Source organism: Otolemur garnettii, unplaced genomic scaffold (assembly GCF_000181295.1).
Source record: "Otolemur garnettii isolate 467f Iridium unplaced genomic scaffold, OtoGar3 scaffold00034, whole genome shotgun sequence".
Taxonomy (NCBI): Eukaryota; Metazoa; Chordata; class Mammalia; order Primates; family Galagidae; genus Otolemur; species Otolemur garnettii.
The window spans coordinates 5,504,687-5,519,010 of NW_003852429.1; the positions used below are offsets into that span (position 1 = coordinate 5,504,687).

Below are 14,324 nucleotides of genomic sequence, written 5' to 3' on the forward strand. Positions count from 1 at the left end.
GTGAAAACCCCACACTGTACCCTAGAAGTGCATTAATGTACATAGTTACCGTTCAATAAAAAAAAAAAAAAAAAAGAAAAAAAAAAGATTAATGCATTGAAGACTGTTAGGATAATAGATTGAAGGGTTCCCCCCCACCCCTGCCCTAATAGCCAAAGGTAGAATTGGTTCATCTTCCCAGGGAGCACAGGCTAAATTTCTTAGTCTTCCTCTCTTTCTCATTTTAATCTGCCTTCTTAATGCTTCTGCCACGGTTACCTGTTGCCAAGATGAATTGTAGGCATGTTATCCAGAGAGCTGTTTTCTGACAATGAAATGCATTATTACAAAAACTAGAATTTGAATCCAACAATCACTATTTGAGTTGCCTATCCAGGGAATACACTGGGAAAAATCTGTGTGCAGGCTTCATAGCCACCTCCAGATTTGGTGGTGTAACAAGATACATAGAACTCAGCGTATAGTTGTACCTAGAGCTAAGATTTATTCCAGAGGAAGGACACAAAGCAAAGTCAGTACAGGGAAAAGGTGAGGAATCTGGAGGAAAATGGGTCAAAGATTTCAGGAGTCCGTGATGTCACTCAGGACAAACTGAACTTTCTAAGGAGAATTTCTTCATTACTTGAGAAATGCTGTCTACCAGGGGACTGCTTAGAGCTGCAGCTCTCAGCGTTGTCACTGGGCACCTTCTGCCCAGCCTATACCAGACAGTTCAGGCATAGAGAGCCATTCTTATCAGGGAATGTTGGGAACACTCCTGAAATCCAACTTTCCAAACACCAGCCAGGGGCCAACCTTGCCATCAGGCCTACCTAGAGAATATTACATTGTATTTTCTAAATATCTTAAATACTCTATAATAAAATAAAAGATGTAATGTGGACAGTCACCAGATTTCCCATACCAGGACTGGATATATTTTGTGTTTTGGTTGATGCTTTAAGGACAAGAATTAGGTTTGTATCTGTTGGTGTTGGGGCCCCTGGGATCTCAGTCCTTCGGACCGGCGATGCATCCTCCAGCTCCCTTCTTCACCCTCAAATTCTTCTGCACTGTCATCCCATAGTCAACCACACAGATTTTCTTTGCCACTGACTGTCTTTTCCTGTGTAACAACCCTTTCAGTCTTGGTAGTGGTAAGATTGTTCTGCGTGAGTGCCAATGTTAAAACACCCAGAGGCTGTGAGGAGGGTTCCGTGGGCAGACAGCAGGGAGCGCTGCTGAGTGGGAGTAATAAGCTACCCAAGCTCAGCCTTAATTATGCCTTTTGTAAGTTTTTGAAGAAAATTATTAAGGTGACATGTTTGGGCTTTTGGCACTGAAGGGAAAAGAGTGAAGGGGTTGGGCATGATAACTTTAGGATCAATTTGTAGGACAAGTAAAGGCAACCAATTATAATTCCCTTTAACAGTGTTATCTTAAACATATTTTGACAGCTATTCAGGATTATGAAACGGCTCAGGAACACAATGAAAATGATCAGCAGATTCGGGAAGGTCTAGAGAAAGCACAAAGATTATTGAAACAGTCGCAGAAACGAGATTATTATAAAATCTTGGGAGTAAAAAGGTGAATTATTAATTTAAAACTTACATTGCTATTTTTAATCAACTGTTTTAAAGTTAATAATTGCTCTTTTTTCCTGTGATTCATTCTCTTTACTTAAGCAATTTCAGTCATGTAGATTAAACTCTAACAATCTTTAACATCATAAAGCTATTTCAGTATGTTACAGGCAGACTTCTTTGGTAGAAACCAGTAATGCAACAACAGAGAATTAGTACTTGGTGACAGAGATATGACACTGTAGCATGAGCATGCCCTAGTCCTAAATTTTTAAAGAAGGATAAAGAGGTAGGAGTGAGCTTTCTTTTGGTTGGGATGGAGCAGGAGAGGGAATGGGTCAAAGAAAAGGCCTTCTCTAGGCCTAAAAGTAAAGTAGTACTTTTAGAATTGGGAAGTATAATTTATTCAGTTATGCTTTTCTGTAAGATCTATCTTGTCAGTCCCTCAATCAAAAGTCTGAAGGTTTATTCTTACTGCTAAGATTCAGTATGCTAGTGCAGAAGGAAAACTGGAAGTGGAGTTCAAAGAGTCAAAGGATCTTTTTATTTATTTATTTTTTGCAGTTTTGGCCAGGGTCATATTTGAACCCGCCACCCCACGTAAATGGGGTGGCACCCTATTCCTTGAGCCACAGGTGCCGCCCTCAAAGTATCTTTTTAATATCAAGAATTGAATCATGGTAGTTTGGAAATTTATACTTAAAAGATTTACCTATGCGAATTTTTTTTTAAAGGGAAAATTATAAAGATGAAGAGTACTTCACTTTAGCCCCCATAATCTTAAAGCAACCTGATCAGCTTTACTGCATGTCCATAATTGGATGCCAGATCTTTGGCCTTTGTACCATTGGAACTATTAGAATAAATAGGTTATTAATTGCCAGTGGATCTTAATTGAGTCTTCTAATTTTTATGGCCATGTGTTACTTCTTAACTAGTGATTATTAATTTTGTCATCCTTCAGAAATGCGAAAAAGCAAGAAATTATTAAAGCATACCGAAAATTAGCAATGCAGTGGCACCCAGATAACTTCCAGAATGAAGAAGAAAAGAAAAAAGCTGAGAAAAAGTTCATTGACATAGCAGCTGCTAAAGAAGTCCTCTCTGATCCAGGTATTGTTTGCCTTTAACATCTTTCTGTTGCCTTGAGTTAGTGGAACTGATGATTTATTAGTGGAGCTACTTCTTCAATTGAGTGTCAGAAGTGGAGAGTGTGACGGGTTGTCCCTGTGGGACTGTGTGGGAGTGAGGGCAGGTGGCTGGTCCTCGGCCCGTTAGCTTCAGAAGTTCAGTTTTATGCCTGCCCTCATCTTCACAAGTGTGGTACAGTGGGAAGACCATTGAATATAAAAACAGAACGCTTGCGTTTGAATCTTTTTTCCATTTGAACAAGTTCTTAGAACATTTTGGTTCTCAGTCTTTTCCCCACCTGTGATATGAAAGCACAACATGGAACATAACACAGCATCTCCTGGGTTCCTTCCAGACTCCCAGGAGCTTGGTGTGGGAAGTAGCACAGCAGAGGGCTATCCCAGCTCTGCCATGTCTTGTGTTACCAGGAATCTTGCCCCAAATCAAGTGATCATTTGTGTGTTCTTTTGTCAAACACTAATACAGCCTGGAAAGTAAGGGGAGACAGGCTAAGAATTAAGGTAACAGTGGACAATGCTTTGGCATTGCCAGAGGGAATTTAACATTAAGCTGATCCGGCTTTTTTGTGGCCTTCCACATCCTTCAGAAATGCCGCAAAGCAAGAAAACATTAAAGCACACCAAAAATTAGCAATGCAGTGGCACCCAGATAACTGGGTGGGAGCAGATCCTCTGAGTTAGAAAAATGTAACAAAAAGAGACAAAATCAAGTTTTATTCCCAATTGGTAAATCTTTTTAAAATACATTGGAATAGAACAAATGACTCTGTTCTCAAGTGATTTATAATCCAATAAGGGGAACAGAAATGTACTTCCTTACTAAGGCTATGTACTGTCTTACTATTCAGTAAATATTGAGCACTTACAATACTTCTTGACCGATTTAATCCCCTTAGCCTGTGCAGTGTCCAGGTGAGGCAGCACCATCTAACTGGGGGTTGGGGGTCTTCTTAGGGGAGGGGCACTCTTGAGCTGAGCTTTCTGGTAGCAGGGAGGCAGCTGGCAGAGACATGCACTGAGAAAGGACTGCAGTCCCGTTCTCCTGGCTCCTGTTCTTTTTTTTTCTTTCTTTGAGACGAGTCTCACTTTGTTGCCCTCAGTAGAGTGCCGTGGTGTTATAGCTCACAGCAACCACAAACTGTTGGCCTCAAGCAATCTTCTTGCCTCAGTTTTTCATTTTTAGTAGACACGAGGTCTTGCTTAGGCTGGTCTTAAACTCGTGAGCTCAAGCAAGCCACCTGCCTTGGCATCCCAGACTGCTAGGATTACAGGCATGAGCCACCAAGCCCAGCCTTCCTGTAATTTTCAGGATGAACTTTTTTTCTGATCCTTCTGAGGACTTGAGCTCTTTCTTTCGATACCTGCAGCATTGCTTGTTGTCCCCTTCTCCCGTGTGTCTCTCCCTGCTCAGGGCTGAGAGGCCCAGCAGTGGGGTGTCCGTCACACCTGTAAGCAGGACAGGTAAGCTACCTCAAGTTGCACATTACTAGGCCCCTCTCTCCTCGTCTCCAAGGAACCTTAGTGCCATTTGTGTTGGATAGCAAGGCTCTACAAATTGTGGCTCATCAGATGCTTGATGGGTTGATGAGTCATTGCACCCTGGCAGACTTCATTTTGAGGGTTAAGGTGGTGATGTGGTTGTTTCATTGCTTTTGGAGGTCTCTTTCTCTGGAATTATTTTTTCTAAAAAAATTCCCAGAGTAGTTACCAAGCTTGGGTAGTTCCTTCTGGGGTGAGATTTAGGGGACCTGAACTGTCGCTTGTATCTGTTTTTAAGCCCTGAACCTCACCTGCTGTGTGCCTGGTGTTTTTCTAGTCTGTTTCTTCTGGGTGGGAATGAGAGAACCTAGGCTTGTCAGGCACAACTGTTTTGATAACTAAAACATAACTAGCTCTTCAAGCCTAACACTATACTCCCCATAGCCCCCAATACTTTAGTTATTACGTGGATCTGAATTTTTTGGTTTCCTTGTAGAAATGAGGAAGAAGTTTGACGATGGAGAAGATCCCCTGGATGCAGAGAGCCAACAAGGAGGTGGTGGCAACCCTTTCCACAGAAGCTGGAACTCATGGCAAGGGTTCAATCCCTTCAGCTCAGGCGGACCATTTAGATTTAAATTCCACTTCAATTAAATCAACTGTTTTTTTGCTCCTCTTCCTTAATTTTTTAAAAGATTAAAAACAAAAAAAACCTTGTTCTGGGATCCTAATGAAAAAAATACTCAAATCTTTCAGTTTGTCCATGACCAAAGAGTTGTTTTAATAGGAAAAACCTTTTCTTCTCCATGTTAGGTTGACGAGGTCTACAAAGGCAAGGAGGCAAGGATGGCTGTTTCTGACAAGCAGCCTGCACGTACTAAGGAATGCGGGGAAGTGGTCTGAGGCAGGCTCTCCTGCAGAAGTGCTCACGTAGGCTGTATTTTTTGACACTGGACCATTCTTCTCTGGTGGAGAAATTATTCTATTCCCAGCCTTGCATAACAAATTGGAGGAGCTGTAATCTTCAGACTTGCCTATGTTTCAAATGCTTAAAAAGAGTATGAACATTTTTAGGGACAAATATGTTAAGATGTGGTCAGCCCAGTCACTTGCAAGCTAGGTCTTCAGTGAACATCTCTGCTAGTGTCAACATGGCTGTCACTAAAGAATGGGCGGAGTCCATCTTTAAGGAAACCTGCCACCAAACAAATATGGTTAACATTAATCCAAAGTCTAAACCTGGATGTATTTTCTTGTTCAGTACCTACAGAATATTGAAAGCCACTTATGCATAAATTCAAGTTAACACGTATGGGCCCTTCTAATATTTAACAAATGTGTAAGTAGGTTCAGATAACGTAGCAGTGGTATTATTTAAAATACTGCTGAAGTACAGACTGAAATACTTTTTTCTTGGTTGTTAGAATTTCCTGTAACAGGATTGGCTAGAAATGTAAAGTTGCTTAGTCAACATGAATAAACACAGAATGCCATGTTTCTTAGTCTTACTAGAGTGGGGCCGCGTCTCCTCTGCCCCTTCTATCTGAGCCTGACCACCTGGACTGCAGTGACTCCCCTATGGGACCTGTAGCTGGAGTGTGTCAGCCGATTGGCTTGTCTGTCAGATCTCGATGCCTTTTGTTCTTGTGCCTGGAAGGAAATACAGGCTTAAAATTGAGTCAGCTCTGGGTATCAGTTTATTTATTAAGATGTCACCTCTTGAGATACCTTTAAGAAGATAACTGTTTAAGACAGCCGTTCTCAACCTGTGGGTTGCGACCCCCTTTTTAACAATAAAAATACATTGCAGCATTAGGAAGGTTGAGAACGACTGATTTAAGAAGTTCAGTCTTTGTATACTGGATAATTTTGGCTCTAAAAAAATTGAGTATTACTTTAATCAAAAACATTAAATATTTATGGAACTACTGATGCTGTGTTTAAAATCTGAGAGAATTACCTTAGAGAAGAATTACTACTTTTATTCTGGAAAGGTTTTTGCTTTTGCTTTGAAGCAGTTTGAAGCATTTTAAACATTAAAGGGTCTAACATATAGTTTTTATGAAATCAAGCATTATAGTTAATGTGGGAGTTACCCTGACCACAGACATCCACAACAGCCAAGCACAAGCCATTTTCTTCTACAGTCATATCCTGAAACGTATGCAGAAAGAGTATTTTTTAACTGAGGGACAAAAAACCACATAGTTAAATAGAGCAGAACACTTACGTGTTTTTTGCATTTATTTGAGTCTGTTTCCTACCAATAAACTTAATGATGAATTTTGAAAACTAGTCAACAGCTTGCAGCTTTCATTTTGTTTTAATGTCTCATTTTAAGCCAGTGTGAAAATAATTTCCAAGAAATTATTTCCAATTTTTGTCTACTTTTTACTGTTAGTAATCTCATTACTTCACTAGTTGTATCAACAATATTTTCTTCCAGTCTAGTTCCTTTGTGTATGTCTCTGGGACCTCTCTGAAACACAGTAAAGAACTTTCACACAGAATCAGAAAAAAGGAAAATAGTAGGTCCCTTGCCCTTCCATTTAGAGGAGAGGATGAAAGGTGCTAAGAGGAAGGAGCCAGAAAGTGCTGGGGACGGTGAGGGCTGGGCTGCATGGGACACATGGCCGAGACCTCACTGTCTACCACCTGCTGCCTGGAGGCTTGTTTGCATTTTCATTTTTTTTCCACTTGTACCAACCATGATTTTTGTCCCTAAAGTCTTGCCATGGAGTTAGGGATCTTAACTGAAACATGCAGAGAATTACTTGCCTGTTTTCAGTGAAGAGATAGAAGCAACTCCGGTGCCATGTGCCAATGCCACAGAGGAAGGAAGATGACTTCTCTGCAATCTGTTGTGTGTTGTGATGAATGAAGAATGTAACGACCTCTGAGTGCCATCCTTGACAGCCATCAGCAATCTTCTGGTGTACACCCAAATGGAAAGAGTCATTTCATGCTTTCCTCATAGAGTGACTGAGAAAAATCCTGGATGTGTAAAGGGACAGAAGTCTTTCCTCCTGCCTGCTTGACGTAGGATATGATTGGGCCTGGTAGAAACACTCTACTGAACCAGCATTTTACTTTTGGGGGAGGGCTCTACTTCCACTTTTCTTTGGAGACTGCAAATGCTAGGTAACCCTGTGGCTCTTTCAGGACAAGTAAATCATTCTTAAACTCTGCCTTTCCTTATTGGTGACCTCTACAAATGGAGTTAACATCACAGATATTTGCACAACAAGTATTAAACACGTCAGCCTGGAAGCATTGTAAAAATGTTCTAAAAACAGCAACTAATTCATTTCTCAGTTCTGAAATTTGTGCTTTCTCAACATGAATAGACAAAAACTTGAAAACAATTCCAATAGTTTACTAATGTGAATTGGATGTAACATAATGCTAATTTTAAAATGTCTTTCTCTTTAGTCAGTATTAAAAGTCTTTTTAAAATCAGTATGAAGACAAATTTTTGGAAGTTTGATAATGCTATTTAGAAACTACCCAGTTTTTTAAAAAGAAAAATGTTACTGATAGCCAGCTAGAAAAGGTAACCAATAAAATCACAACTTGAAATGCACCATTTTCTGCTCGTGGTGGATAATGAAACATTTCACCTTTAAAGGCACGAAGCTGGCCAGTTGTATTTGACGTTTACCATGGAGAAGTGCACAGACGTGTAGTTAACAATGGCTCCGCAGTCAGGTCTGTGTTGGAGCCCATAGCCTTACAGATAACAGGGTGCTAATGATGGGCTCTAGGTTTTCACTGAGCGCAAATTAATGTGATAACCTAGAGAAAGTCATGTAACGTTGCTGAATGCAGTTGACTTTTCCATATTTATAAAGGAAGAAGGAAGGCAAATGCTAATTTGTCAAAGAAAAAAAAAACCTTTTCCTAAATCAGGTCATTCCTTTGTTAGTGTTAGTTTATCCTGTAATTTCAAATAATGTTAAGAGGTGGGAGCTATTTGGGTTTTTGTTTGTTTACAGATGATGATCTCATTTGCTGAATGATTTAAGAGTAAAATTAGCCACTGCGTGGCTCTGTGTATAGTAGCAAGTTTTGTGGCACTTATCTGTGGCAGTGGGAAGCAGAGCACGGAGGAGGGAAACATTGGGGCTGTTTTATAAGTTAAAATATTACTCTTACCATACAGTTATAGTTTGTTTTGAATGAGATGAGACTAAGTAACTTAATCCATTTCAACTTAGTGTTTTAATAAATAAAGGAACATAATAATATTTGAAATGGGTCTCAGACATGTGTACAAATATGGGTACTATTTTTATGCCCGTGTATTTTCACATTTAATAAAAATATTTATGGTCATATCAGTACTTTCTTGCTTTTGATTCATTTTTAGTCTTTTGAGTATGAGATTCTAGGAAAGTTCATCTTAGGAGAAGTCTATTTCCACCTTTGCTTCACCCCAAATCAGTGAGATGACATAAGGGTACCTCCTTTGTAGGAGTTGATAAGGTCAAAACACAAAAAGTAGAAATGGTTAAAATCTCTTAACCCCCAAAAGTCCTGTTCCCAGAGCCTCAGGAGCTCTCACTTAACAAGCACAATCCCCTCTCCCTACCTTAGCCCCAGATCAGTGCTTTGTGATCTTTTAAATGAAACTGGTCATTTTCATTTTACACTTCACACCACAGACACCCTAAACTCTGCAAACCTTTTTGCTGAGCAAATCCTTCCTTGGGAAGGGCTGTATGATAAACAGGAGCAGGTACACTAATTTATTGCCTAATGCTAGGATTCCATTTCTAATGACGCATATAGGAAGACAATTCTGCTTACAGTGTGTTTTGAACACGTTTCCAACCTTCTCTTTTCTTGATCACCAAAAGCAAGGGTAGAGTCTACTAGAACAGGCACCACTCTGGCTCAGATACTCTAGTGAAGAGCAGCCAGCTGAGAAGGACCACTGGGAACATTAGTGCCGAGGTTTTTCTGAGGAAATTGGAATTGAACATTTTAAAAAAGCATAAGGGAGAAACTTACGTGCAGCATTGCTTAGACGATTTCCCTGTTATTACAGGAGATTCCTACAGATATATCCTTGTACAAAACATGCCATTTGTTGGTATGGTTAAAAGGATTTTTTTTCTCTTTGCACTGGTTTCCCTAAATGGATGTGATTTTTATTTGAGGATGCTTTAGAGAGAACACAGGGTAACTCCTAACAACAGACATTTCATTGTTATCAAGTTTCTTAGGCGTTTACTAATTCTCCTTCACTTCATATATACCCTGTATTGCAATATATTGTTTCTTGTAATGCTTATGCCTTTGTTACCTCAAAGTAGGAAGATTTCATTCTACAATTGTACAATCTTTGTGCAAACAGAATAGCGTCTCTTCCTCTACCTGGATATACTGTGATATCCCAGCATGTGGAGAGGGCTCTGCCTGTAGGACAGGGCCTCAGATCAGGAAAAATTTATTATGGATGTTATACAATGAAAAGGAATGGCATCAGCAAATCTGAAGCTTTTACTGGATATACTAAGTACTGCTGTTATGAATAAATGCAACTATTAAGGAAACAATGCAGGCACAAATGTCCACTGATTTTGGATTTATATTAATGGATTTAGCCCTTCATTGCACTTTAGGATCAAATTACCAAAGCTCTCACATCATTTATAAATTCCCTTGCATGACCTAGGCTATATACCTACATTCCCATATACCTAGCTCCAACCCAAATAGGCCTTATGTCAGTACTTGAATAGAACTCCCTTCATGGTCTTTCTTGCCCAGCTAGTGCTTACTCCTTCAGGTTTCATCCTAGATGTCACCTCTTTAGGCTTTTGACACTTGCTTGTCACAGCATCTTCATTTGAATATTTACTGGATGTTATTTATACTTGTCTAGTAACTTCAAAAGGACAGCTCAGCACACAGTACGTACTTAGATTATTTGAATTTGAAATATAGTAGAAACTCCATAGGTGACCATCTCCCTACATTGAGCACCACAGGTACATAGCAGTATGGTAGGCCTAGGTCCTTATGCTGACCACCTCCATCTGTTGGCCAGTTTGTTATAGTCCCTGGGTGGTAAACTTATAGAGGTTCTACTGTAGTTGTTGAATTGTGACATATTAGGGAGACCTACTACATTATTGGTCTCATTTAGATAAACATTTTTATAAATGTAGGGCACGGGGAAACAAAGGAAGAAGCCACATACCAGTGGTGAAGACAGTAAACTGCCAGTGACAGGTTCAGGGTCTGCGTGGTAGCTGGATTCTGCTGCCTTAGACCAGACGCTCAGCTGCGTGATTAGTTTTGTTGCCTTCAAGGTGTAGCTTACCTAACCAGGCTGGTACTGTATTATTCCTCTTCTCTTTCTCCTCATACTTTAAATTAAACATAAAGTTGCTCTGGAGCCTTCACAAGTCAAATAGTATTTTTTTTTTTCAATTCTAATAAAAATCTTTAATTTTTAAAGTAAAATCACATCAGATAGGATACAAATCATACATATTTGGGCTGACTCACATGACTGAAGTAAGCTTCTTAAATTCGAGTAATTATCAATGGTAGAAGACAAAATTATTTTCCAAATCTGAGATCTTTACAACAGTTGTTAATAAGTTTTACGAGCCTTCACTTTAGAATTTCTCAGAAGATAGTTTATATTTGATAATTGGGCTAATTAACTTCAAAATGGGGAACAGCTATCCCATTACCATAATATTTGGAGACTTTTTACATAAGAGTGGCTTGCACACCTGACCAAGCACCTCTACATTACAAAGTTGCCTATAATTTGAACTTTCCCCTCCCTCCCTCTCCACCAAAGGTGAGATTTTAACCAATCAACTGGTTCTGGAGAAGTCAAGGGACCCCCTTTAGTGCATTACATAATAGAAGTGGGCAAGACAGTGGCTGGGTTGTTACTTACACTTGGGTTATTGAGCAAGGGTCCATCAACACCTTTTACTAATCTCTGGAATCATGGATCTGAGACATGTCAATCCTTTAATGAAGTCTTAATTGTTCATTAGTGGAAAGTTACATTTCACTAACTTCTTTGTCATTATATTTCAGAAAAGAAGATTCTCTTACCCATGCTTTAATCACTGAAGGATGTTCTGATTTACCATCTACCTACTGTCTCTGAAACTATTCTGCTGGGTCCTTGAAGCCTCTTCTGGTAGAGGTAACTTCCTCTCTGGTTGCTTCTCAGGCCCTGGAGTCAGGACTTGGCACAGGAATAAACATTTATGTGGGCAGATTCCCACTCATATGTCAAACTACATTTTTAATATTAAAGAAAAGCCTGATTTTATCTGTAACTCCAGGCTTCAGTGCTCCAGTGGCTTGACATGGCCACTGGTGCCTTTTGGAAGTATTTGGTTCCATCCCTCTAGAAGCTACATTGTTCTCTAGGAACTTAAGGGTAAATGGAGCCAAATGATGGGCAGCTCTAAAAGAAGAAGCATCTGAGGTGGTATGAAGACTCTGATTATTTTCAGGCTCATACTCCGAATCTGCTTCCTACCTAAAACTCATATGTCACTATGGTTAAAGCTCAAACTCTCCTCTAATTCTCAGTGTAGATAAGCTGCCTATTCTGACACTTTTTTCCTAAGGAAAGAAAAAGAAGAGCGATTATAACTTCTTACAGTTAGAAAACATTTGCCCTCCATGGATTTGATTTTTATTAAAACTATGTGATACAGGGCCTGTACCTGAGAACCGGAATTTGGGATCCTGAATGGACTGTTAAAGCCTTCAGATTATATTTGTTCAGCATCCCCAAGTCAACAGAACTGGACAGCTTCCTCTTTGCAGGGTACCAGATATTCAAGTTAGACCTATGATTCAGTTACCTAATGTGTCTCTAAGGAGGGTAGATTTTTGTATGGCACAGCAGTTTGTATGCACTGAGAGCTCTTGAAAGAATTATAAAATGAGCCATTTTATTATAATATATCTCTATAAAGAAATGCTTTATTTATAATCTAGGTTTTCTCATATAAGGTATCACTTATCTGGAAATAAGACATGTAAATCAGCCATTCAACCACAAGATACAAACAGGGAGGACAGCCATCAGGACTATGTTTATATTATTCTGCAATTTTAGCTTAGACCCTATGAAATACAGTATCTACAATACTAGAGAAGGCAGTTGTTAGTAATAAGGGTGGAAATGGGTTGTCTCTGACTAGATGATCCTTCTTCCCACAGGATTCTCACATAAGAGAAAATAAAAGCTGGTATCAAAGGAAAGCAAAGTACATGTTACAGTCAATTGGGCTTCAGCCCCAACCACCACAGCAGACCTCCGGGCAGCTGGGTGGAGCACCTGGCCTGACCCAGAACTTCACCAAGCTCCAGCACTATAGTGCTGGAAAGTGGAGAGAGGCAGAGAATGCATGCTCTGGCCACCCTGGGACACCTTAGTACTCCAACTCTGAGAGCTCTTCACTTTTCACAGGCTCCTCTGAACCCATGAGAATAACCTAGTTCTACCAGAGCAGACTGCAACCACAGCAATACATTTCATCACAAACACAAGTAACAAAGGAAGGATGGCCAGGAGAGGGAGAGGAAGGTGATCTTATTAGGAATGATGGACTACAAGAGTATTTTTCAATACTCTGTGGGCTGCGCTGTCAAATACAGAAGGATTAGCCTTGTTCGGAAGAACTCAAAGGAGTAAGAGCAGAGACTGCCAGTAGACAGCTTCTGGCTCATGAAGGAACAACTGTGTGTTCAGAGCTGTCCAAAGAGGGACCAGCTTGTCTATACGGGTAGAGAATCCCTCATCATTCCATTCAGAATCCCAAATTCCGGTTCTCAGGCTGTCTGTAGGGGTAGAGAATTCCTTACCAGATGGCCTGAAGCTCCACTTGATAGGGTCTTGGAGAGGGGCTGGCACACTGGCTGGAGACTACATTAAATGTTTCTCAGACTTCAGTCATCCACAGAATCATCTAGAAAGCTTTTCAAACAATCATGATTTCCCTAGCTCATCTGAGACCTGCTAAGTCAGACTCGTCAGGGAATGGGTCCAAATGAATTGGAGTTCCTTCTGATCTTGCGATCTTATAATTCTAGATACTTGGGATAGTTTTTCATCAATTAATCTTCTTTTTTTACTATTATTAAGATACAATAGAAAAACAAATTGTTTACATCCTTAACTTAGATTCTATAGAAGTATCCAGTCCTTTTAAAATTTTTTGCTATATCGAATTTAGTAGAAAGGAACCCAGTCCTTTTTTAAAAAGAATACACATATACCCAAGAAGATAATTTTATGAAATAAAATTAAAAACATTAAAAAATACAAATACAACATAGGATTAAAACATTATATGAGTTAAGAGAAACAAATGATTACGGTGCAGTATTGCTACCATTTAAAAATAATAGCTAAGGTATAAATGGGCTTATTTTTAATTCAGAGATGACTTGTCTTTTTTCTTTCTCAGAAAAAGACCAAAAAGTAGTTTTCTCTAATTTTAAATATGTTTTGTAAGGAAATACAGATAGAGCTGGATATAAAAGGATACAGATGGTTTGATAAACACCTAGGAGGACCAGCTAGTCGGGTTCTTTTATTGGGCTATCTGGAAAAATGTGAAACTTTAACTGGTAAAAACCCAGTGTGTTTCAAGAAATCAGGAAAAAGGAACATAGTTTTAAACACTCAATGGTAATTTCTTATATAACTTAAGTTTATTCAATATGTCAAATACATGTGTTTTAAATAATGAAGATTTTTTTTTTAATTTCAAGAATGTATCACTGGTCTTAATGAAATCTCCACATAGTCTTAGCAGTGGTTCCACAATTCCCCAGAAGGTTGTAGATTTCTTGTCATACTTTCACCTTCCCTTTCATATAAAACAGTCTAGAGTTCATCGTGTGTCAAAACTGTAGGGAAGAAAAATTTATTTAGTTCTTGAAATGTTAAATATAAAATGTTAAAAGTAAAATATAAAATGTCACTGAGGTATAGGATACAGAAAAGCACTGGTGTTGACTGAGGATCCTTTTCTTAGTTCAGTACCTATATGCTTCATTATGCAACATGAGAATAGCTCTTGGTACCTTTTGGTATCACATTGTATCTTAAGTACTTGTCCTTTTA

The 14,324-nt window shown here is 39.2% G+C and overlaps 1 protein-coding gene across 1 annotated transcript in view; it reads left to right on the forward strand.

Annotated features, from left to right (window-relative positions):
- Positions 1-8,535, forward strand: part of DNAJC3 (DnaJ heat shock protein family (Hsp40) member C3) — an 86,578-nt gene extending 78,043 nt beyond the window's left edge. Inside the window, exons 10-12 of the mRNA XM_003789579.3 lie at positions 1,437-1,569; positions 2,530-2,678; positions 4,692-8,535. Coding sequence (XP_003789627.1) covers positions 1,437-1,569; positions 2,530-2,678; positions 4,692-4,849 — 440 coding nt within the window. The 3' untranslated portion in view covers positions 4,850-8,535. The remainder of the gene's footprint in view (positions 1-1,436; positions 1,570-2,529; positions 2,679-4,691) is intronic.
- The last annotated feature ends 5,789 nt before the right edge of the window (positions 8,536-14,324 follow it).